General features: G+C 42.6%; 4 protein-coding genes and 1 non-coding gene across 6 annotated transcripts in view; 3 read left to right on the top strand and 2 right to left on the bottom strand.

Annotated features, from left to right (window-relative positions):
• LOC115759650 overlaps positions 1–11110 on the top strand; it is a 28386-nt gene extending 17276 nt beyond the window's left edge. The window contains exons 4-8 of the mRNA XM_030700638.1: positions 47–3760; positions 3822–3941; positions 10364–10621; positions 10688–10879; positions 10942–11110. Coding sequence (XP_030556498.1) covers positions 47–3760; positions 3822–3941; positions 10364–10621; positions 10688–10879; positions 10942–11022 — 4365 coding nt within the window. The 3' untranslated portion in view covers positions 11023–11110. The remainder of the gene's footprint in view (positions 1–46; positions 3761–3821; positions 3942–10363; positions 10622–10687; positions 10880–10941) is intronic.
• Positions 10207–10279, top strand: Trnaa-agc. Its single transcript has one exon. It is a non-coding gene; the product is annotated as a tRNA-Ala (tRNA).
• A 119-nt stretch (positions 11111–11229) lies between the features above and the next one.
• On the bottom strand, positions 11230–12480 carry LOC115759525 (transmembrane protein 192). Its single transcript, XM_030700474.1, has 4 exons — positions 12225–12480; positions 11952–12084; positions 11614–11890; positions 11230–11550 (listed from the first exon to the last, which is right to left on the bottom strand). The coding sequence occupies exons 1-4, from the start codon at positions 12362–12364 to the stop codon at positions 11321–11323; spliced, it is 780 nt and encodes a 259-aa protein (XP_030556334.1). The 5' UTR covers positions 12365–12480; the 3' UTR covers positions 11230–11320.
• Positions 12481–12850: 370 nt separating this feature from the next.
• Positions 12851–15746, top strand: LOC115759522 (serine/threonine-protein kinase mph1). Its single transcript, XM_030700469.1, has 5 exons — positions 12851–13056; positions 13107–13202; positions 13268–14329; positions 14936–15491; positions 15557–15746. Exons 1-5 carry the CDS (start codon positions 12917–12919, stop codon positions 15674–15676), a joined length of 1974 nt encoding a protein of 657 aa, XP_030556329.1. The 5' UTR covers positions 12851–12916; the 3' UTR covers positions 15677–15746.
• A 1212-nt stretch (positions 15747–16958) lies between these two features.
• LOC115759521 (putative uncharacterized protein DDB_G0271606) lies at positions 16959–25135 on the bottom strand. 2 transcript variants are annotated; one of them, XM_030700467.1, is made up of 6 exons: positions 25044–25135; positions 18698–20794; positions 18284–18394; positions 17435–17923; positions 17246–17368; positions 16959–17181 (listed from the first exon to the last, which is right to left on the bottom strand). In XM_030700467.1, exons 2-6 carry the CDS (start codon positions 20723–20725, stop codon positions 17173–17175), a joined length of 2760 nt encoding a protein of 919 aa, XP_030556327.1. In that variant the 5' UTR covers positions 20726–20794; positions 25044–25135; the 3' UTR covers positions 16959–17172. The 2 variants fall into 2 exon arrangements, with proteins under 2 accessions (XP_030556327.1, XP_030556328.1); XM_030700468.1 differs by lacking the exon at positions 18284–18394.
• Positions 25136–25560: the final 425 nt, after the last annotated feature.

The raw sequence follows: 25560 nt of genomic DNA, 5'->3' as shown, positions 1-25560 counted from the left end.
ATTCCTTAAAGCATTTGTATTTGTATGGATCTTTCTCTTTGTGCAGTGGAATAACTACTGTTCGAATCAGTACTACCCGCAAAATAATCCACGCGATTCATATCGTAAATATACACAAGACAACACAAATTGGAACCAATCGTCAAACTATAGAAAGGATAACAGCAATTGGAACCAATCTTCGAATTCAAATTCGTTGAGCTCCTACGATCGCAGTGAGAGACAAGAATTTCGACGGGACTCAAAGTTCCGCGAAAGAACTGATTTTTATAGAAATTCAAAGGCAAATAGAACAGATTCTCTTCTGGGGGAAAGCGCAAATACGAAAAGAGAACACATAAACAATTCATTTCGCAGCTCCAGTTCCAGCAGGACGTGGATAAGTGAAGATCTCAAGAGTAAACGATGCGAAACACAGAACAAAAGCAGCGAAACAAATGAACATTGTACAAAAAGTCAAGAAAGCCAATTGAATCAAAAGAGCTTACAGAGCCCAACTAAGGAAGATCAAAATAGCAGCAATATTACGATTTCAAATCGGGAAGAAAACGAAGAAATTTATTCTGCGCCGGATAGCAAAATAGATGAATCTGAGAACAACTCTAAAGATTCGGATACCATTAAAGAACACAAACCCAAATCAAGAGAATCATCTGAAGAAAAACAAGAACCAAAAGAACAACCTGAAGCAAACAGTTCTACAGCAAGTCCTTTAGAACTCAACATAGACGGATTTAAGGGCAAGTCAGAGCAAGTTAAAGAAATAGTGAAAGATAAAAGGCAGAGCAACAAAGCAGCTGGAAGTCCTAGAAAAGTTGTTGGTATCACAACCAAAAACTACTCCGAATTAAGATTACTTCGAAATAGTATTTCGAGTGCTCTACAACGCAATATTAGGCATAAGTGTCAGCAGAATCTATCAGAGTCCAGGGGGACAAAGCAGCCAGCGCAGAGCGAAGCAAATACAATAGCCAATAAAACATATCCCAAGATACAGGTGCGACCGCTGGCCGAACTGCTCAAGCAGGAAATACTTGCCGTCACCCAGGAGCAGCTCCTGGCCAGCACAGGCCCGCCTGCAGGCAGCAGAGCCAAAACTACGCAAAGGACAGCGATCCAAACACGTCGGCGTACTGTCAGCAGCTCCGTCAGCCATAATAATGGCAGCGGCCACAGCGAATATAGCATCAATGACCGCCTGGCCAACATGGACAAGGAGAGTCTGAAGAACATAATCAACAATAGCGATACGATATACAACGAACATCTGAAGCTGCAGGCACGACGACGTTTGCGCGAGGAGATACGACGCCAGCTGAAGGCCATTGAATTAGAGCAGCCAAAGGATAAGCCAGCCAAGGATCTGGTCGAGGACGAAATCGTCGACGCCATCAAGTTGCCACAGCTGTTGTTGCAAGAGATTGAAAAGTGCTTCGGCATACACATATCAGCACCTGAGGCTGAGGACAACAGCGCCGCCGCCAGGTCAACGGAGGACGATCAGGAGACCAAGGAGAGCAAAGCCTCCAATAAGGAAACAGCTGAAGCTCAAGAGACCAGTGCAACAGATCACATGGCCAAGGAGAACTCGACGGACTTGATGCAACGCCTAAAGGTGGCCGAGCAATTTAAGGCCATGTCGGGCAAGAGACTTGCCAGTGGACAGCTAAACGAAAAGGACACGAGCCAAAGCTCCGAGAGCAGGCTCAATCCTAAGCCGCAAAGAAAAAGGACTGAGAGCGGGTGTCCATCAACTGGCAAAGATAAAGCAGGCGCCCAGAAACAAACAGGAAAAGAATTGCCCACGCCAGAAAACAAATTACCCACTTCCGAAAAAGAGCTACACACTCCGGAAAAAGAGTTACCCGCAACAGAGGCTGGGGATGAACTGAAGGATTCGCATATTAAAAAGGAAATTGCGGTGGATTCAAGTGATTCCGAAGAAAGCTACAACGTTATTGTGGTCAGCTCTTCGGAGGATGAGGATGAGCATGAGGATGGGGCGACGCCAGTGAATAAAGCGCCCAATGCTGAGACAAGTGGCGCCGTCAGCGATCACTCGACCTCGTCCAGCTGCAGCACCGAGTCCACCAAGCGTCGCTACCAGCAAAAGCTGGAGAGCGATGCCAACAACATTGTGGACAGCTTTGAGAAGCTGATATTGCCCCGGCTGAAGGATTCGCTGGCGCAACGCTATCGCAGCAGCCACTGCGCCAGCTTGCAGAGTCGCCTTCACTTCATCTCCTGCGTGGTGACCAGCAGTGAGCACAACTCGCAGACATTCAGCAAAATCGAGGTGGCCAAGATGCAACAGAATCTCAAGGCCAATGACAATCGGCTGGGCATCGACTTCCTTCTGCGCGAAGTCGTCAATGTGGTGAATCTGCAGAAGCAAACGGCGGCAGCGCGTCGCAAACAACACCTGGAGAAGGAGCAGCGCGCGCCTAACGAGCTTACCATCAGCCCACCCGCGTTGGAGCTAAACGGATCCAAAAGCGCTGAGCTCGCGTCTGGGCCACATCAAAGGGAATGCAATGGCGCGAATGTGGCACAGGCTTTGATGCCGCCCACGCCGCCACGGAATGGAACGCCGACGCCGGCAAGTCGGCCGCTGCACGGGCTGCCTTTGGGATTGCCGTATGTGGGTCTAGATTCGAATGTGCCGCGCTTGTCGCCCGGCTGCTTCTCGCCCAGCGAGCCCATCCTGGTGATGGGTGATTCGGTTACGCACAGTCTGCTCGAGATCGATCGACGCCTGCTCGAGAATCAAAATCGACGCGGTTTCCTCGAGGAGATGATCATGAAGTTCCAGCGAGAGAAATCTGATTTGGAGATGCTCAGCCTCGAGCTGCAGAGTCGCAAGTTTCTGCTGCTCAACACGGTAATTGCTAGGAATCAAGCGACAACCGTCACGCCCCCATCAACAGTTACGCCCACGAACTCGCCGCCGCCAGTGATGCAATCGGCAACGCACGAAAACGGTGGCCCAGCAACCTCTGCTGATCCCGAAACCAGCAAACCCAAGCAGCGCAAGCGTCGCTGTGTTCTCAAACGTGTACGCTACCTGCCCAGACGCAAACGTCCAGCCAAGCGCTTCAATGAGCCGGCCCGATCGAACGATGAGGCTGGCAGGTCCGAAGAAGAAGGCGCACCAAAAATCGATCAGCCCGAAGAGATTACAGCGCCTCTGCCCCGGCCTATGACAACGCAGATGCACATCAAGGAAGAGCCAAACGAGCCCATCAAGGCGAATGACGTCGCGAGCAAGCGGCCTCCAAACCCAACGTCTACTAGGGATTCCCCCAAGCGCCAGCGCCTGACCAGATCCGTTGCGGCCAGCATTGCACAGCAACCGCTGGCCATTATACCACCGCTGCAACCACCGCCGCCGCCGCCGGAGCCGTTTGCCAACATGTCGTATGAGCTGCCGCGCAGCCTGCTGAAGCCCATCCCGCCGCTGCCTCCGATACCCGCCGACACCCGTACGACTGCGAATGTGGAGAGCTATAACTATGGGTTTATACCAATCGGACGATTGCATAACATCAGCAGTCCCATCACCCAGATACGCATTTACAAGGTGCACATCATAGCGGCATCGGAGAACGGCGATGTCTTCATGTTCAACATCGCCAGTCACAAGCTGGAGCGCCAGATCACCAAGCACAGCGAGGCCATTACGAATATGTTTCTGTGCGAGAAGGAATCCTTTTTATACACCACATCCCTGGACGGGTTCCTCAAGAAATCCTCCCTCGAGGTGCGTACCTGTAAGACCTTTAAATATCTATCGATTTCTATACCCTTCTAATCCCCAGCAGAATCTGGAGCGTGTCATGCAGACAGTCTACCTAAAGGAACCCCTACAATCTATTGACATCGAGTGGGGCGTTGCGTTTATTGGCAGCCGTTGGGGCAATATTTTTACATACAATATTGCGGTAAGTCTTTTAATATTTTCAAATATAACAGCCACAAAATATAATTAGAAATTGAGTATTTTATGAAGTAGAGTAATATTTAAAGAATTTCTAAAAAAAATCCCTAAAATGATCAACATTTTGCCGATTTAAAAATCTTGCCAATATCGGTTTCTTCTTTTTAAATAATATTTTCGATCCGATTGGAAATCTGTATTACACCCGCAATAGTGAAAATTTGGGGGAAATTTTGCCACTTTTTTGCTTATGATCGGATCGGCTGCCAGAATGTTTGAAAATTGTAAAACTTGTCAAAAATGTATCAATTTATCTACAGTTTTCACCTGTCCGAAAATGAAATTCTATTGATTAGAATAGGCATTCCGTAAATATAGAAATATGAATTAATTGAAAATCAACTGAGCTGTGCATGAATCATCCATCCATGAGTAAAGAAAAGTATATATGAATTAATTGATGTTAATATGAATTAATTGATGTTAATGTTCGCGATGCACGCTTCCAATTCTTTTAAACAATTATTTCGTATTTCGCCAACAAATGTGTTGCATACTTCAAGGCGCCATTTTCTACTTACGCTATACCTACCTGGACGCGCATTTAATTAATGTGCGGCTCATTAAATATTTAGCTGTCAAATAAACACTTGAAAATATTCAATTAAAAAGTGAATAGCTCTGACTACGGCGACTACGGCACACACTCCTCCACGTGGTCGTGTCCACACCTTGCCCATCGGCGGGAGCCAAGTGTAGCAAGAAAAACAAGGAATTGGCATTAAGCAGCCATCGAACGAACCCAATGTCTAGACAATGAAAATCAAATCGAATTTATTTTTTCTTTCGCATTTCGCTAGCGATATACGCAAATTGGATGTGGTGCGGTGGTGCGATGGTGCGGTGGTGCGGATGATGGTGCAAAGCTGGCACTTCATTACAATTTTACGCTGAGGGCGAAGGCGATAAGTCTTAATTTTTTGGCAGCGTTCGATTTATGGCTGCGACGTGCGGATAATTCACGGCCGTTGCCTAAAAGTGTGCTTCAGAAATTTTCGCGCAGCATGCACCAACTGCTACTATGGCGACTGTACTTTTGGCCATAGAGCTGTACGTGTGTGCATGCCTTTAGTTATTTACTAAATATTAAGCTTCACCTAAACATCAGCCACGCCCCGCTGCTATAGACCCAACCCGCTGCATATATGCATGCAAGAAGGCGTTGCTTCTTGCACTATTGCTTTGCTGCTATTGCTTGATATTTTGCTGTCGCCGTGTTGTGTGTTTTTATTTTGTGTGCGTTTGGCTTTGCTGCACGTTGCTTGGCCAAAAACCTAATACATAGTTGTATATAGGCAAGGCTGGGGGTTAGTTGCAACAAACAACAGCAAGCTGCAGCGCAGGCTGCTTGCAGCGCGAACGGTGGCAGCATTGCAAATTATCCCCCTCTCAATAGCGTTCGTTTTCGTTTTCGTTTTCTCGCTCACACGCACACTCGTTCCCTATTGTTGTTTATTTAAGTTTTTATGTGTTCATGTTTAGTTTACTGTATATTTTGCTGACTCACACTTGCTCGCGCACTGCAACGTTTATTGCCCGCTCGTGCGCTCTCTCACACTCTCAGCTCTGGTTCGGTGTCAACAGACGGCACGAGGCTGTTAAGCGTTCGTCGCTCTTCTAGCACACTGTAATGCGCATGTCTCTTTCTGCTGCAGTTTCTTGTTGCTGCACAAACCGTTAGCTGGTTATCTGTGTGTTTCTTGCACTCATTCGTTAGATTCGACGTCGCGACGACGACGCCAGCATCAGCAATTTGGCAGTAGCAAATAAAATGTTTATATGCTATTTACTCAAAACAATTTTAAATAAAATACAAACTATGTACTCACAACTAGCTCTCACTCACGCTTGTCCGCGCTCTCTTATCCTCTTTCTCTCTCTCACTCTCATTTTGTCGGCTCTCGCTCTCTCTCTGTCGTTCGCTTATTGCAGACAAGGCCTTCCAAGGCACTGCAATTGGAATGTCTTCGGGCCTGTCGTTGTGTGTGTGTTGTTGTTATTCCCTTTATTGTTGTTGTGGGTGGCCTTTCTTGCTGGTTGGCTCCTGTTTTGTTGTGTTGTGTCTCTGGAAAATGACGCCGCCTGTCTGTATGTCTATGTGTGCATGTGAATGTGAGTGTGGCAGCGCCGTTTTCTCATTGGCTGGGTCTGGCGAATCGGGTTGGTTATCAGCCCAGGTCCCGATGTATGTAAGTGTTGCTCGTTTATATTGTTATTTTTGTTGTTTTGTAGCAACGGCATCCGACGCAGCAGCAAATTGCATACGGCCTTCGGTCTTTGTGGGTGTGGCAGGCGTACTTGCAACCACTAAATAAACAAAGCAACGCAACGGCAACGAAATTGAGGATTTTAGGTGCGCCTCCAGCAATTTTAACTACATTTCTGTATTTGGTTGTGTTTTTTTTCTCCTTTTCTTGCACTCTGCAGTTGCAGGCGAACAGACGACGCCATCTTGCAAAAGCCCCATCCATAACTGTACATATATACACACACATACGTATCTATGTATCTATGTGAACTGCAGTGCCTCCTTCTCCATCTCGCTCTATTTTAATGTTGTTGCAATTATAGTGCCTTCCATGTTCTATATGTTTGATCAGAATTTGATACGAATAAGGTGTAGGAGTCAGAGGGTGTACGCATTAATCATAGGATGAACTCCTGGCACCTCCCGTTGTTTGTTTTCAGTTTTAGTTTCTGCCCGCTTTGACCACAGAATTTTCTAGATGTGGCTAACTCAACTTTATTTAGCCTAATGGCTTCTGGAAAGTTCTCTAACAATCGAGAATGTTAATTAAAAGAGTTGTTTAATAATATCTGAGATATCATCAATATTAGACTATCTAATGAGTTTAAAAAAAAAATATCATCCAAAATGTAGTTCAACACTTTGGCGTATTTCCAATTCTATAGACTTAAAGCAAAGGTTGGTTGTATTTATGAACTACAACATCAAATTGCTGATGATTACTTGATTTCACTTGAGATTCGGTTTTTATAATTTTGTATGTGATCTTATACGGAGCATCAAAATTAACATTTCCATTATATAGAGAGTGTTTTCTCCTAAAGGGAACTGTTGTATACAATTTTTTTTTTTTTTTTTTTTTATTAAGTGTAGAACCTGTACAATCATAATTTAGTACCTTAACAACACATGGATAGAAATGTTATTTAGAGCCGAACCCCATAACGTAGTATGAGGATTTTAATGCGGGTGGTCTTACTGGCGCCCAATCGTCTTGGCAAAACCTTGCCGTATGAGTCGCCTTAGAGGTTGGGCAGGGAGTAGTCCTCTGGCGAGCAAGCTGCGGTGTCTCAGCAATCTGTCGCTGTATCTGCTTGTGTGCCTTCCAATCTGTTCTTCGACTGTATGCACTTTGAGGTCTTTATGGATTGTAGAACCGCGTACGTACCAGGGACAGTTGGTTAGCTGTCGTAGTACCCGATTCTGCAGTACCTGTATTCGTTTATAATTTGATTTGGCTGCAATCCCCCAAATCTGCACTCCATAGAGCCATATCGGCAAGATACAGTGCATGTATACAGCTCTTTTGCATCTCAGCGGCAGGGTGCTCCTTTTATTGTTGAGCCACCGCAGTTGTTGCAGTCTGTGGCGACATTTTTTTTTCGTAGCTTTGAGGTGTGGCCCAAAGGTAAGGCGCTTGTCTAACGTGATGCCGAGCTACTTAGCTTGTGGCGGCTTTTGAGGGTGAAGCATAGGTTAATAGTTTTTAACGGGTTAACCTTAAAATTCCACCGTTTGCACCAAGCTGCGAGAGTATCCAGATACCCCTGAAGTCCATTGCTAGCTTCTACGCAACTTTTGGAATTATAAATGACTGCGATGTCGCAATAATAGCCTTAGAGGGATCTTCCATATGTTGAGAGGTAGGGCTGGGTATATCTGAGGTATACAACGAGTAGAGCAGCGGACCAAGAACACTGCCCTGTGGCATTCCTGCTCTCATAGTATAGGTGGACGAGTATGTGTCCCTTACCTTGACCTTGAACTCTCGTGCTTCCAGATATGACCCTAGAAGGCCATAGTACGGTGCAGGTAAAACGTTTTTTATTTTGCACATTAATCCATCGTGCCACACCTTATCGAGCGCTTGCTGCATGTCGATGAAGACAGCGTTTGAGAACTCTAGGTCGTCAAAAGCCTGCATGATGTGCTTCACCAATCTGTGGACCTGTTCCACAGTGCCGTGTCCCTCTCGAAATCCGAATTGGTGATCCGGCAAGATATTGTCTCTCCCATAGTTTAGACAGGGAGGGTAAGAGACTTATTGGCCGATACGACGCAGGATCAGCTTCTGGTTTTCCTGGCTTGTGAATCATCATAATCGCTGCTAGTTTCCATTGCTTTGGGAACACTTGGAGCCGGATAATAGCAATAAAAATTAGCACTATATACAGAAGCGCGCTTGTACGCAGGGCTTTCAGCGTAGCATTACAGATTCTATCGATACCCGGAGCTTTATTTTTCGGCAATCGCTGGATCGTGTCAGTTATTTCTTCAATCCTTATAGGCTCAATAGGCAGGGACATCTGCAGGGGGGTCTGCAGAGTCTGATAGGTCTCCCTGGTCTGCTCTATCGTAGCAAATTCATAAGATCCTCAAGATGATATCCGAAAGCATTAGCCTGTTCCCTTTCGTTTTCAGCAAGTTCGCCACCAGGACATCGGACAGGTACCTGTCTAAAAGGTTGTCGGTTGTATACAATGTTTCTTTTATTATCGACAATATTTATATACTTTTCTTTCGGATCTGTTCTTAAGACACAATCTTTCTCAGAAGGGTTAAACTATCCCCAATTTAATAACATTGTAAATCTTTAACCAGAATTTCGTAAAGATTAGATTTCAATATCATTTGAGAGCATTATATATTTAAAAGCCCAAAGGTAGCTGTTTTTATTGTTCGTATCAGGTTTTTAATCGTCGTGAATCACATTCAATATTTATTCTGTTATCAATTAATTGTAATCAAATTATTTTCTGCTTGAAGGAACAAAAGGTAGTTATCTATAGAAAAAGAGAAAGGTATTGGTGATAAATAAAAGCATTCGTTATAATAAAATAAAGTAAAATAAATAAAATACAGAAATAATGTGAAGCAGTTTATAAAGAATTGAACGAATGGCTTGAGTAAAGTATAGAAATAGAAACTTTCATATATATAGCATTATATACCTAGAAATTTGAGTGAAAAATAAGAATGGAAACTTATTCAAGCAATGCTAACAAATCTTTTATTGGCCTGCCCAGCAAGCTTAAACAGAGAAGTGTCTGCAAGTTTTGCCCAATAACATATACATATATTATTAACAAATCAAAGCAGTTTGTAAAATAATTATGTCACCTTTATGTGCAGACATGAATATATATCATAAGTACGAACATGCAACACAACCGTGATTTCATACAACTCAATGCAAAAAATTGACGATCGTTCAGCTTACAGGTGGAACTTTGTTTTCTACATGCTTAAAGGCAGGTTTATTTTTCAATAATTGATTTGTTATATATATTCAAAATGGCCACTAATATTTAACATCTACCAAATATAGTTGCGTCAATCTTTGGTCCCCAAGTTATTTAAGTAAAACTAAGTCGCCTTCAGAAGTTTTTCGTTTCGAACCAAACAAACAACCAAAAAAGTTTGTTTGAAAAATATCTTCCCTATGCAAAATGAATGCCATAATTTGTGAAAACCCAAATGGTATAATTGCTTTGCAAAGAATCTATAAAAGGCTTCAATTTAATTCCTAAAATTCCTAAAACAATATCTAAGTAAATATTACATTGACAATAAATAATAACTTTTAAAAATCGAATGTAGCTGTAGCGCAGGCGAATAAAAGGGCTATCTTATCTTTGATTTGTTAAATTGGAAACAGGCTCCAAAGTATATTGAAGATAGTCAAATATATTATAAATAGTTTTCAGCCACAAATCTATTAATAAACATCTTAAAAGCTCTCTGCCAATGTGGACTACTTATAGACTTGGCGAGCGTACAACATATGGAAAGAGAAATGATATCAATTTGTTTCTCTCATGACGTTGCACATTTGAATCAACAATAAATACAAATTACAATGCCAAGCACATTCAGTCAGTAAATCGAATTTCGTGGTATTAGGCATTTTAAAGCAGTTGACAAAGCTTGTATGGGCCAATAAAAGCAGGGCATGTACAACGGGGATGTAGCTCAGATGGTAGAGCGCTCGCTTAGCATGTGAGAGGTACGGGGATCGATGCCCCGCATCTCCAGGAGTAAAAGATCTAATTTTTTAGTTTTTTTTTTTAATTAACGAAATTTCAAAAGTAAAAAGGATTTACTCTTTGCATTTGCAGGCCAACAAAGTGATGGACATGCCTCTGCTGTCCACTGGGCAGTCGATTATCGCTGTCAAGGCCACCAAGGAGGGCGTGCGCAAAATAATTCTGCTAGGCTGCAAGGGAAACTTTGTATTCATGCACGATGCGGCCACCGGCTTGCTGTTGCGTCGTCTTAGCATACCCGATGGTCTCAATGTGTACAGCTTACTGCTGATTGATGGTCACGTCTTTTGTGGCACACAAAAGAATGAGGTGTTCAAATTCGACTTTGCCGTGAGTAATATCTGAAAGACAAGCATATATTTGAAGGCTAATTTGCTACTCTCAACTTATATGCAGAGCGGTTCGATGACCAACACGCTGAGCTGCGGTAATGGAGCCGTCGCCATGGCCCCATATGGAGAAAGATACTTGCTCATAGGCTGCTACGATGGCTTCATCTATGTACTGAACAAAGAAACTGGCCGTCAATTGGGTCGTTTCAAAGGACCAGGACGTTTGGTTCTTGCTCTGGCCATCGCCGGCGATAAGGTAGCCATTCGATATATCTAAAAACGGGCTGTAGATTAAATAAACTTTTGGTGTGCTCGCAGGTCGTCACTTCGTCAAAGGACAACTCCTTGGAAATATTGGAAATACCGTCAGAATTGTTCAATCTGGATCAGTCGACTTAAAACTGAGTGATCTTTAATTTTAATACAAATTCTATTTTCTGAAATGTTCGACTAAGTTATAGATTTTAAAATAGTCCTTTCACTAATTTAAGTTAGGAGCTTTTCTTTTGTATTTACAATTAAAAATGTTTAAGTTAAAGCTCTGTATTATTGTGTTAGCGGTTAATATGATTGAAGAATATTTCTTTACCGCATTAAATAACTAAATAGAAATCAAAATTTAATGTATAAAATGTATATTTATATTTTATGTAGGATGCTAAGGAATACGTATTGCTTGTCAGGTTTTATATGATTTTTAAGGGATTTGCGGCACACGCACTGGACGCACATTCGTTTGCATTTGATGCAGCTTCTGGTTAAGTTTGTGGGTATGATCCCTCAAGTAGGCAATGAGGTCCGCTTGCTTCTCAAGCAGCTCGGTTGTATCACCGCCAGGCTGCATAAGGCCCAACGAGCCACCGGCACGATCGGCACCACGCAAAACATCCGGCGACAGCTTAGCCTTGTTGAATTTGCGAACCTTATCTGCAGGACATTACAGGAAACGCATAAGTTTTCTTTTCAAATCTAGCTTACGGTCATAACTACCTATATAGCAGCCATGGGTGGCAGCGAGCACCAAATTCTCGGCCACATTAAAAGCGGTGACATAGCTTATAGGCGACAGCCAGCCGGCGGCGCAGTGCGTCCAAAACTGATCGCCATAATAGTGATGGATCATCGCTTGTACGGCCAGCAGCATAGAGTTCCACAGTGAAACAATTTGCAGTGGGATTCCTTTCTGCATGTTCGTATCGCGATGGAAATCGTGGTAGCCATTCAGGCGTAAATTGTCATGTTGCTTTTTCACAAAGTGATCGAAAATCTGCAATAATCATGTATATAGGTCGTTAGAGCAAATACGTATTTATACACCTGCTACTCACGAAGGTGATCAACCAGAATGTGGCGCGAAGGTAGAGCATTATAAAGTAGGCCTCGCAGCGGCGATCCTCGGACCAGAGCGCGCCCAGGCCAATGCCCACACATGAAATGACCGTGGAGATAACCAAGTGTATGCTAGGGAACACAAATACATACGGAATGTATTAAATTTCATTGGTATATGTTAATTGAGTTGCGCAGCTGATATCAGCAAATGCATCACCCCTTTCACAGTATGATTCATAGCATCACCGGCAGCCTGCATACATACATACCTGAATGCGGGCACAGTTTTCAGCTTAAATGAACCATTGTCGTCCGAGAACAATACCGGATCGAGCAGTTCATCTGTGTCCTGGTTATGGATGTGCGCACCACCGGTCGCTATAGCTGCGCCTGTTGCTTCATTATCCATTTTCGGTTGTTGTATGTGTATTTTTCTCGGTATCAACTGCGCAGCACCTAATACAAACTCGCTTTGTTTGTTATTTGTTGGCGGTGCGCTTGGGACTGACACAATTTTGGTGTTGCCAGACCGCTGTCAAAGTATTTTACTCGATACTTGCTACAGAAAAAATTCGATGGTTATTAATGGGATAAAATATCGATGGTTAATAATGAATATTCAAAAATATACAAATCGGAAAACCATAAAAATATTTGAATTTTTTATTGAATTAATTAGATTGAAATACTGTGTTATGTGTTTTCAAGCTATATTTTGCAAAAGAAAATATAAGTCAATTTTATCTTGATATCTATATATATTTAAATTATTGATAACAATAATAAGGAAATCGATTTAACATATATCGATATAAAGAGTGCTGGGATCGATGTATCGATTACACAATAGCAACCCTAAGAAAATTAAACAGTCCGAGGGATTTGTTGATGCACAAATTCAAATTGAATTGTGACCCAATTGTAAAACAAAATTGCGAAAAAAAACAACTACTGATTATAAATGACTACACCTGCACCACGCCATGTTCGAGATTTGTTGGCATTTGGTACAGACTCAGAAGATGAATACAGCATTACACCCTGCAAGCCGCAAAAAACAAAGGACGCGGATCAAGCTGGTAGCCGGAAACTGGAAGCAATGTAAGTTATTGCCATAAACAAGTGCAATTGCCAACTAGCTTAAATTGCAGCGACAATGGAAACAAGGAGAATATGGATCAGAAGGGCATTGCGCGCAACCAAGGGGCCAAGGAGAACCGGCAAGCTGGCCCTTCTCACGGCCTATTGTAAGTGTGCTTCCTTGGATAAGGATAAGCTGATTGCCAGAATTTCATTCAGCTTTCAATTCCAGCCCCAGAAGACGTGCAGAGATGACCATGCTGGACTCAGACAGCGATGATGAGGATAATAAGAACAACCACAATTTGAACTGCGCCATTCTAAACGATTCCTTTGTGCTGAGTCCTACACATGAGCTGACTGGCAGCACCTCAACTGTACCTTCCACAGCGGCGGTGGCACTGCGCCCCAGTGATTCCAATTTGTCGTTTCTTGGACGCTTTGGGAACATGGACATCAATTGCAGCACCAACACCAATAAGTCACCTCATCTGCAAGTGGAGCAGCAACATAAACATCAACAGCCAATTAAAAAACCGCCACCCTCCACGCTGCAAATAATTTCAGAGCAGCGCAAGGCCGTCGATAGCGAGACGCCGATGCGTGCAGCTCCAGCGGCCTCTTTGAAGTCCCATGCCAAACCTGAGACGGAATTTGTGACGCCCCAAGTGTGCAGCATTTCCACAAGGCATGGCACGCGCACACAAACCACACAAAAAACTCGTATCGAACTGGCAAATGAGTTTCGTTCGCAGAAGGTGCTCTTCCAGACGCCCATGACTGTGAGTCGCGCGGCGCCCTTTACAAGTGACAGCCTTACGTTTTCGCTATGCGACACAATTAGTGAGAGTCCAGATACGCCCGCTCAGCCACGGCCAAAGGCAGAAGCGCCCACCGCCAACAAATCAAAAAAGTCACTTGATGGTGCATTTCGTCATGCTGAGCAGGCGAAGCCTGAATCGGGCTCGTCAGTTGCAGTGTCAGTACCCGTGTCCGCGTCCGTGTGCGCACCTCTGACCGCTGCTGCTGTAGTACCTGACAAACCAGATACATCGTCGAAATCGAATTCCAATGTGCTGCAAATCAAGAACCACGAGTATGTCATAGTTAAAAAACTGGGCTGTGGCGGCTCAAGTTCTGTTTATTTGGCACGTCGCAAGGATACGGGCCAGGAGTTTGCTCTAAAAGTTGTAGATCTGCAAGCCGATCCGGTTGTGGTGCAGGGCTATCTCAACGAAACCAAACTGCTCGAAAAGCTCCAGGGCAATGTGTGCGTTGTCTCCCTCTATGACTAGTAAGTAAATATTACTTTAAAACGAATTAAAGACTTAAACATGAAAGAAGAGTTCGATCTCGATCGTCAAGCTTATAAGTACTATATGCTTGTGAAATCTCCATCAAAAGTTTTCTTAACTACATTTTTGACCGTAAATTTCCAGATGCAGTAGCCAAATTGATCGGTTAAACTTGTAAAAAAAATGCCTAGACTAGAATTATTCAAAAAGCTTAATTCCAAAATAACTTAATTTGGCTTGGATTTCAATCTGAGAGGAATATTTTTATTTTCAAAAACAATATATGTCCTTGATTCGTATCAACAGCTGAGCCAAGCCGTGGTCCACCTGTCTATATGTCAGTCTCTTATGAGTCTTTTGTCGTCTCTTAGTTTTGAAGCTAGAGACGGTTTAAAGCTGAGTCGTATTAATCGGACCACTATATCATCGCAAATTGGGATAAAGAAACTTTTTAATATGTCTTCAATCTTCCACATCATATAGTATAGTCTTATAGCAAAAACTAATCCATTACTGTCATTGTTTAACTTTGATTGATAAAAAAGTAATCTAAAGTTTCTTATTGATTGAAATTAACTAATGTTTGATCTCCGTTTTCTACTTAGTCAATTGTTGCGGCAAGAATCGAAACTCTATATGGTGATGGAGAAGGGCGACTGTGACTTGAACAAGATCTTGCAAGGATTTACGACAAATCTGCCACTATATAATCTGATGAACATACTCTACCAAATGCTGCAGGCAGTCAATTATATACACCAGAACGGTGTGATTCATTCGGATCTGAAGCCTGCTAATTTTCTGATGGTTAATGGTCGGCTGAAGCTAATCGATTTTGGCATTGCAAGCAACATTTCTGTGGACTCGACAAGCATTATAAAATTCTCACAGGCGGGCACATTCAACTACATCAGTCCGGAAGCACTTACCGACATTTCCAGCGGCACAAGTCCGATGCGCGGCAGCAATCAGCCCAAGATAAAGATTTCGACAAAGTCGGATGTTTGGTCGCTCGGCTGCATTTTGTATTTGCTGCTATATCAGAAGACTCCATTCGGGCACATTAGGAACATCAATGCCAAGATGAGCGCGATTGCCAATCCCAGCTCCAGCATCGAGTATCCGGCTCTACCAATATACTATCCGCTGATGCTAGTGCATGTGAGTACATAGATGGGCTCGATTCAATAATATGCTGAGCTAAAACCTTTTTATATTCCGCACAGATGGTCAAGCATTGTCTACAACTGAATCCGAAGAAGCGGCCCTCGTGCGTAGAACTGCTTCAGTATCCATTCCATATGGTAATTCCCTTACAGAATCTACAATTGGCGTCCAAGCGCTGACTACAAGTTTTCAGAATACATCTTCATTTAGTATTAAGCACATTTACATTTGATGATAGGAGTAAAACACAGAAATATAATGCACTGAATTTTCATATGTGTGTGTGTGTGTGTATGTATTTAATTCTCGTTTAGCATAAATGATACATCATAAATATTTATAATGCAGCGCACAGATCTCCAGATTTATTTATACTCCAACGATCGATCGATCAGAAAGCTATCTGTGACCTGTTTGCATTTGTTTTATTTTATTGTGTATTCAATTTGTTCTTGTCTAACTTTTAATGTAATGCAACAAGTATTAACATTAATTGCCAATTTGCTTTCCTTTACCTTTACCCTTCGCACAACAATTTTAACGGCGATGCGTTTTGTGTGTGTTGCATTTGTTTGTAATTTGCGTTTACTTAAAAATTAAGTTTGTTTTTAATCATTTTCTTTTATATATATATAAAAATAGTTTTTTGTTTTTGTTTTATTTATCATATGCTTAATTAAATGTTGCTGTTGTGGGCTAACCATTTGCTCTACTAACATATTTACTGCTGCGGCTACATTGAATACTTTGCGCTGTTTACAAAATGAAACGAACTAAATTTAATACACGATGGACATACAATTTCTCTAACGGAACAAAGTATACTAATACGAATTTCTGCACAATTTTCCAATAGTTTTTGTTTTGCTTTTATGATTTTATTAAGTAGTTGCGATCCAAGTAGACTGTAAATTCATTTGCTTAACATAATAAAACATATACAAAAATGTGAGCGCGCACTCTTTAGTGGTTTTTTAAATGCAGGTAAACACAAATAATATAGCATAATATAATATAATATATAATATATGTGTATCTATATAAATAATCAAAATTACAAACATGTTTTATGTATGTGTGTGTGTGTGTGTGTATGCGCATGCAAGTGCAACAGCAGCAATTTGTGAACCTGTGCGTGGCTTCAGTCGCACGACGCCCTTGCCTAACCAGCAAGTCCTTGCAGCAGCCGCACAGCTAACAGGTCCTTCGCCGGCCGCTGGCCATATACTCATCATTTCGAATAATAATAATAATTCACTCCTTCGCTTCACATTTAAGTGTTCAACATTGCACGAGTTTTGTTTGCTTTCTTTAGTTATGTATATATATATATGTATATATATATATATATAATTCATTAAAGCCTTACTTAATTACTCCATTTATTTATTTTTTTCTACTTTAAAATGTTAAATGTTGCTGTTGTTGGGCTCGTATATTTTTCCTCTTTTTGTTCTCTTTTGTAGTTTTTTTTTTTGTATTTTTTTGTTGTTTTTTTTGTGTTATGCTTCAAATATATGTAATATTAAACTTTAAACTTAATAGATTGTTAGAATTGTTGTTGTGGTTGTTGTAGTTTTTTTTTCTTTTTGGAAGTTCGACAAACGTTAAGATTGTTGTCAATTATCGTTGTGGTTCTGCTATTTATTAAGGGCGGCGCTTTGTCGCGGCGACATTAAATGTCCTGAAATTGTCAAAGGATATTACAACTATTTGATCGAATTAGCTTTGCGAACAGCTTTGCTTACCTGCTCGCCATTTGAGGCATGCTGCTGCAGCTTGGATATGAGCTGATCCTTTTGACTGACAATGCCGCGCCAGTGCTCGTCCTGTTCGCGTGCCCGCTGCTCCAAGTCCACCAGAGTGTTGCTCTGCACACAGAATATCATATTAGAAATGTGTTATTATTCTTACATTTATTCAACTCTGCCGCTTACCGTCTTTGTGACCAGCTGCGTGAGCTCATCGTTGCGCTTGCGCAGCTTTAGGTTCTGTGTGTGCAGCTCCTGCTGCTCGGCAGCACTAGCACTAGCGGAAGATTTGCTATTCGAATTACTATTATTGCTACTAATATTGTTGTGGGTGGTGCTATTGTGGTCGCTGTTGCTGCTGCCGCCGCTGTTGCTTGATTGTGTGGACTTATGACTACTGCTCTGCGCTGCCGGCAGCTGCTGCTGCTTCTGTTGCTGCTTGATGTGTGTGGCGAGCACCTGCTCGAGCCACTCGTCGAAGGAGGCATTCAGTGCGTTGGCAGCATGTGCCTTCACAGCATCAGGATACAAGCGCTGGTACAGCTCACGTATGCGCTGCTGTTCAGCCTTTGCCGAGCTGCTGGCGGCCGCGCTCAGCTCGCCTCCATTGGCGGCAGCTGCCTTTAGCTGCTGCTCTTGATGCTGCTGCTGCTGCTGCAACTGTTTATGTTGTTGCTGTAAGTTGTGAAATAAAATAAAAGGATAACATTAGTAAGTTTGCAAGGTAAGACAACAATTTAGAGAAATAGCAAGTATGTCCAAATCGAAAATTATACTGAAATGGAATCATCTTAGCAATTGAGTTAGTTTATTTTTAAAAGGTTTTGCCTTTCAACCTTAAACTTTTTAGCAATTATTTAGTACTATTATCATTACTACCAGAAATAGGACCTATTTTTATCTCTGTAAATGATTAAATTATAGACTAAGCCCAAATCGTTACAATACATATCAAGCAGTATTGGGACACTCTACTGTAAATATTAATATATAAAAAGAAAAAGGATATAATAATTTGTTGTTGCATGCACTTACGCCTAAACTTTGCGCTGTATTTGTTTTCGTCTTTGCTGTTGTTGTGGTTCTGGCGGTTGCTTCGGCATTTTGCAACGCTTCAATCAACTTCCAATTTTTCATACGAACGTCCTGACGAAACACAAATACGTGGCAATTAGTAAGAAAGAGGGAAGCAGTATTAAATAAGGAGTAACAAAAGCAACAGGAAACAAGGAACAAAAAGTTATTGTAGATCTAGATAACATTTAAAGGACATTTTATAATACGTGTAGTACATATGCCAAGGATATTATCGTGTTGCCAACTATTTGCGAGCCTTGTAATTTATAATCCTCATATGGTATTAGTATAAGAGTTATTCGCAAATATGGAACAGGATTGGAGTCATAATGAGAGTTAGTTCTCCAGTTGTATTCAAAGAGTTTAACTTACATTATTTTTCTCGCGCTGCTCCTGCAGCTCCTGCTCCAGCTGTCGCTCCCTGGCCTGCAGCTGCTCGGCGCGCTGTTGCGCCTCCTGGAGCTGGGAACGCAGATCGGTGGTCTGTTGCTGTTGCGTGGCCTGCACATCAGTGAGCGTGCGCAGCTCTGCCTGTAGGGTGGTCAGCGCCTCGGACTGCGCCTGAGCCTGCTCCGACTGCTGCGCGGAGGCCTGCACTGCCTGGCTGTTGGCCTGGCTGAGCTGCTGGTTAAGACTGACATTGCTGGCTTCGAGTGAGGCCGCCTGTTGACGTAGCCCAGGCAGTTCTGTGCTGCAGACGCGAGCTAGCTCGCCTTGAGACTGGGCCAGCTCAGCCTTGGCAGACTCCAGAGCATTGTTCAGATTACGCAGTTCCTCTTTGAGTTCGGCGTTCTCCGTTTCGAGCTGCTTGCGCTGCTCCAGCTCAAACACGCTGTTGTTGAGGCGCGCCTCCAGTTCGTCGCGCTGCTGCTCTAAGGCGTTCAGCTGCTGGGCCTGCTGCTGCATGACTTCGTTCTTCTGCTGTGCCTCGGCATTTACAAAGCTGGTCATGTCCGCAATGATCTTCTCTTTGTGCGCAAGATCTTGCTGTAGGCGCTGCAGCTGCGGCAGCAGATCCTGCGAGCTGGCCTGCTTTTCGCGCAGCAGCTTCGCCTGGAACTGTTGGCGTTCCAATGCCAGTTTCTCATTGGCACTGGCCAGCTCCTGATTGAGCGCCGCGAGCTCCTGATCTTTGCTTTGCAGCTTCTCATTGTACGCCTGGCTGCGACTGTGTATTTGGGCGCGCTCCGTGTTAATCTCCTGACGCAGTTCACGCAGCTTGGCTTGGATGCCAATGGAAGCCTCCTGCTCCTCGGCTAGTTGCTTCTCCTTCTCCTGCAGCTGACGCCTCAGCTTCTGGCATATGTCATCGGACCACTCGCCGTGATTGGCGGGCATATCTTGCTGCTTGTTAAGCAGATAATCAATGAGTATTTGTATCTCGGAACGATTCAGTTCGGCACGCGCAAAAACATTCATCAGCGCGGAAACACCGATAGTCTGATGCTCGGCGAGCTTGTCCAGAGCCTGCACCAAATCCTTGGCGGTCAAGGACGTCTCCTTTTGCTTCTTGCCAGCATGCGAATTCTGCTGCTGCTTGTTCTTGTTCACATTGTTGTGCTGCTTGGGTGAGCCAGTTGGCTGTTGCTGCTGCTTGAGACTTATCTGCTTGGGCACATGCGGCACCTCCACGGGCTGTTCCATGGCAGCGCTGAGCAGCGCGACGGCAACTGGTGGCTTCTCCTTTTTGGCAGCGCTGCCGTTTTTCTTTTGTGCCTGCTGCTTGGTGTTGGCGCTGTTGTTGTTGTCCTCTTTGCGCTCCTTTTGCTCCTGTTTCTTCAGCTCGACCACATCTTTGGGCGCACGCACCTCAAAGTTGTTTAGAGCCGGCGTTTCCTCTACAGGGGTTTGCCGAACGGAAACGGGTTCGTTCTTGTTTACCAGAATTCCAACAGCTGGCTTGGATCCGGCAACGTTGCGCTTGTCCTTTTTACCTTTTTTGCTATTGTTGTTATTGTTGTTGTTGGGTTGATTTTCCTTTTCGGCATTGCTTGAGCGGCGCTCGTCCTCGGTCATGACCTCTGGATCTGGCTCGAATTCCACATGCTGCTTGGATAATCCGGGCTGTGTATCCTCTTCCAGTCCAACCGAGCCCTGCTCCTCGGAATGCCCATCGGAATAGTCGTCCTGTTCCTCCTGATCATTGTTGCTGGCCGTGTCCTTTTGCTGCTCCCGCTGGCGCTGCTTCTTCTCGCGCTTCAGCTCCTTCTTCTTGGGCTTGCGCTGAGTCGACCCATTGCCGCCACTCTTGTTCTGAGCATACAAATTGGCACTCAGTGCACGCTTCTCGGCCACAACCTCCTCGAATGTTTTGCGCCTGAAGATCTTGTTGATGAACAGAAACGACAGCAGCGATGCGCCGAACACACAACCAATGACAATCAGTATGTGGAAATCCATATTTGCATACTTTGCCGGCAGCAGTCAAAATTTGTATGTAGAGCGCTGTTCTTTTTCTTATGCGGTTTACTGAAACAGACAGAATAAATACAATGTGAGAAGTGCAAAGAACAAGTATTAACACGAAACCTCGTGAAGAGGAGCCTTCGAAGGTATATTTGTCGATCCATTCCGCATTTTCTTCCTTAAGCTTTTATTACTATCTTATAGTTATTGTTTAATTGTGTCAGAAAGGAAATGGACTAGGCAACGCATTAAAAACACTTGGCTTAAAACATCTTTTTTTTTTTGACTCACATTAATTTTTACTCATTACCTCTCGAAAATCCGTATCAATGAATGTTTTACACTTAATAGTGTAACAATTGTTAATAAAACTAATCAATTTTTTAAGGAGCGGCACATAATTGAATTAAGTATTAATAAGTATCTTGGCTAAGTGAATTTCAGAAATGTTGTTTGCCGTCAAAAGAGATCTTTGTCGACAACTGATTATTCTTTCATTTGGTTTTCTTGTTCTTTTGCGTACTTTATCAGCACTCGAAGAGCTTTTTTCGGGATTACTGATGACGTGTGGCTTTGCCATTAGTGAATGGCTGTTGGGCTGTTCGAAATATTTCACATTGAACAAAAAAACAAGATCAACGACATAACAATCGAAAGCAATTATAATTGTCATCCACTCGAAGCTTTCACATGCATGTGTGTTGGTGCGTCTGCCTTGTAAAAATGGGCATGGTACGTGCTTATCAGTTTGCCGGCCGGTGAATGATACCAACAAAATATTATTGTTATCGTCTTTGTTGTTTGACGTGTTGAAAAAATATATGGACTTGTTTATATCGTGTATTGTTTATTGTGCTTTCCTTTCGTAATTGAGATAGCAGTTGCACTTTATACATATACATACACACACATGCACATTTGCAGTGGTGGTCAGTGCTGGAATATTCCAGGCTAGGATCGATGACAGGCATCGATAAGTGCTCGGCAGCTTTGTCTTTCGATTGCCTGAGCTTAATTAATTTCCGTCGAATATCGAACAAACTCACAGAATAACTTGTTTTGCCAAGAAACCTATTTATAAAGGCCGTCAATTTACTTTTTTGCATAAAGTTTAGTGGTTACCAAAAAAACAAAAAAAAAATGCCCACAATTAAAAAACACCAAAGAAAGACTTGCAAATTTAACAGGAAATTCCGTTACATACATACATATACACGCCACCTTTTGACGCACACGTATGCAAAATATCAAAAGCCACTCACTAAAGCAGATATGTGCGATCTTCTACACTTTTTCCCAAAGAGCGCTTGTACGGCTCTTGTGCAGAGCGTCAAATGGACACAACACGAATGACAGAAGGCGGCGACCAGCAGCGACGACAACGACGAAGCCAGCGCTAAAGCTCAGCTCAGCTCAGTGTTCTCTTGTGCTCTTTGCTCTATCGCTCACTCGCTCGCTCACAGAAACGGTGGCCGCATACAGTTAGAACTTGAAATTTCAAGTGTGCTCCATAAGTTGTTGGCTGCTGGCACAAATTGCAAATTCAATTCAAGGTTGTTGCTCTTTCTCTCTCAGCAAGCAACTGGCTGAAATCGGCGTCATGTTTTTTCTTGTCTCGCTCAGGTTTGCTTGACATAAGAATCTGAGAAGCTCCAACTTAATAAATTTTTAAATTACTTGCATATACATTTTACTACAACTGAATAAGCACATACATATGTACATACACAAGTATGCAAGCTAAACTTTGTTGGTATGTGTGTACATATGTATGTATTTGCATTCCATGTGTGTGCGTATTTGGTTGGGGACTCACAGGAGTACATTTTTACTTTCTCTCTTATCTTCTCTGCTCCGCCGGCAACCCGCTGTGTCAATATTGTCTCATTTGCGCACTTTAAATTCCAGTTAATTTTGATTACTGCGCTGTTGACTTGCAGTGTGAACTGATAGAGATGCGTCACTAACAACGCAAACATACCGATAGCCAGAGCCCACAATTTCTGTGACGTCGACTTGGCTTCTCTAATGATCGTTTTGGCATTAAACATTTAACAGCTCTGTGCTAAATATGTGCCAGTCAGAACGATTTTACTGGCTGCGGCTGCTTTTCAGCTATTCTTCAGTGATGCCAACAAAGGCGGGCATTTCTTTGAGCGTCCAGCGGCCGTAAAGAAGAAACTACAAATAAAAGCCGGTAAAGGTCATCAACCGGAAGAACGCCGCTGTGGAATGTGCTCAACTGTGTACGTACATACATACATACATACATACGTAATTAAGCGTGTTTGTGTGAAAGTCAAAACTAGCGGAGGCTACGGTTGCTGGCACAGCTACGAGAAAGAGAATTATAATCAGCTAAAGCAACAACTTCTGCAACAAGTATACATGTATGTGTATGTGTGTGCCTCAATAATTATGTATGTTTATGGGCGAGTCGTTTGCTAAATTTACTGCTGTCCTGGTTACGAGCTGCGGCAACTGCAAATTTGGCCCAATTTTGTTGTTGTTCAATTAGTCGGAAAAAGCAGCCGCTGCCCATATGCAATTTTTCACTCACACCCTTCTATTGGTGTAACGGCGACGCTGCAAGTGCTCGCCACTCTCTCGTTCTCTCACTCACACAAAAACACACTCACACTCATTCTGGTTTTTTCTTTTCGTTTGTTGGCTTTGTTTTATGTTATTCATAAATGCAATTTTGCTTTTGCTATTTTTGATAGTCACGCCGCCGCGACGGGCAAGTGATAAATATAGAAAGTACTCCACGTTATTTATTTATGTTTATGCAACATGCAATGTTATGTGCGCTTTAATAAAGAGAGCGTGCTGTGCGAAGAGTGTTGCGTGGGAGCATCAAGTTCGTTGCTGACGATACCCATTTTCTCTTTTAGGTAGGTCACTAAAATCCAAATCAGAGTACCGAAAGTCGCATTTAACAATGACTCACTCAATATTTCTTAGAAACAAATATTTCGAAAATTTATTCACTTTAATTATTATTGATTGTTGACGTGCCGCAGCCGCTGTTTATTATCAATAGTATTTAAGAAAATCAACTTCTATGCTTATCGCATGAATGAAAACTACATTCATTATTTCCGATTATTTTTGAGAGAAACTGTCAGGCTGAGTGTGAATGGAAGGGTAGCCGAAGGAACGGAGGAACAGGGCTGGCGGCTGCTGCTTGGTCTGCCAACAATGTGTAAATGTCAAAAGAAATGTGCACACAAATGAGGACACACATATTACGAGTGCAACTTATAGGGGCCAGCACATCAATTATGTTTATTTCTTGTTTGATAAAATCGTAACAAAGGCAAAGAACAGCCACATACTCACACTCACACACTTACACAGATACATATGCATGTGTAGAACCGGGTCTGTTAGACAGCGCCACACAAGCTCTTGGCAAATCAAATTCAAATGTAAGAAATAAATATTTTCAGCTGCTGCCCGTCCGGTGGGTTTAACTATTTATTATTTTGCACTTTAATGTCATTTAATTAATTTGCATCGAGTGAAAGTATTAATACGAAAATATATTCAACGTGGCTTATTAAGCACCTAATTGGCGAGACTGAGGAAAAGAGAATCATTCGAAATGTATGCGAAACACACACACACGTACACATTTGTATATGTATATATGCTCATGATTATGCCTGCCAAGTGACCTAAACCCGATTTTGTGTGTGCGGCTGTTTGTCTTCGTCTTTTGCCTGATAGATATGGAGCACAGCGAACCAACACACATATTTACAAAAATAGACAACGAAGTGATGGTCCGGATTAAAGTGTGGGCGTTGAAAGTCAGAAGAGATGGATGCAAAAGGGCGACGTACGCAAAGCTCAAGACAAAAGGGCGTCTCTGCCGCTGTCGCCTTTGTCGCACAAAAACAACAAATTCACTGCACTTTACACACACAGACACACACACGTCGAGTAGGCAGAGATAGACCTGCTTTTACTTTTGCAATTACCGTTGGCTTTTTCCACACTTCCAACTTCTTGCAACGTCAACAGTTTTACAACATTTTCACATCAAAATCACAGAGCACTATTTCTGCCTTCACTACACACACAGATACATAGTACATGCATGCAGTTTTTGTTGTTGGGACCATCCGCCATTTGCAAGCTAGTGTTGTAAACGTGTATGTGTGTGCTTGAGTGTGTGTGTGTGTGTAGCGTTGTCGTGTCGGCAATTTTTTCATTTTCGGCATCAATATTCATCTACATTTCCTTATGCTTTTACATAATGCTAACTTGTAAAACTTAGCCAATTTCAATTAGCATCGAGACTTACAATTCTTGGAGATATAGTTAGTGCTAATGTTGAACTTAAAACATTGAAATTAAAGATTTTCTTCCGCTCGTGTTTGTATTATTGCTTTGCGTTTGTTTCACTGTAAAGTGTGGCGGTCGGCATTGCGTGGTCGATAGAATGCGGTGGTCTGCCGATAAAATATAAGTGCGACGCTAAATGAACAACCGAAGTGGAACCGAGCTGCCGATATTTAATGCTAAACCTTAACAGGGTGGTCATAATTATCAAAAACGAAAAGAGAAAAAAATATTTCTATTAAAAAAACTTGTTCTTATGCTACCGGCACGCACTTCCAAATCATTATAGGCATATATTCGCAATATTAAACATAAATTGAAGGATAATGGATGAATTATCTTTGTTTGCTCGAATTTTTTGATTGGTTGCCCTATTCTCTCATAATCATGGGACCATAAACGTTGATCAACACAACGCAGAATATCTTAAAAAAAGCTAAACGCACAGTCGAATTAATAAATTTCTCTATCGATAAATC

The sequence above is a fragment of the Drosophila novamexicana genome, unplaced genomic scaffold (assembly GCF_003285875.2).
Source record: "Drosophila novamexicana strain 15010-1031.04,08,12 unplaced genomic scaffold, DnovRS2.1 tig00000308-arrow-arrow-pilon, whole genome shotgun sequence".
Taxonomy (NCBI): Eukaryota; Metazoa; Arthropoda; class Insecta; order Diptera; family Drosophilidae; genus Drosophila; species Drosophila novamexicana.
The sequence above is the reverse complement of the archived record's forward strand: the minus strand, read 5'-3'. Positions and strand labels throughout refer to the sequence as shown.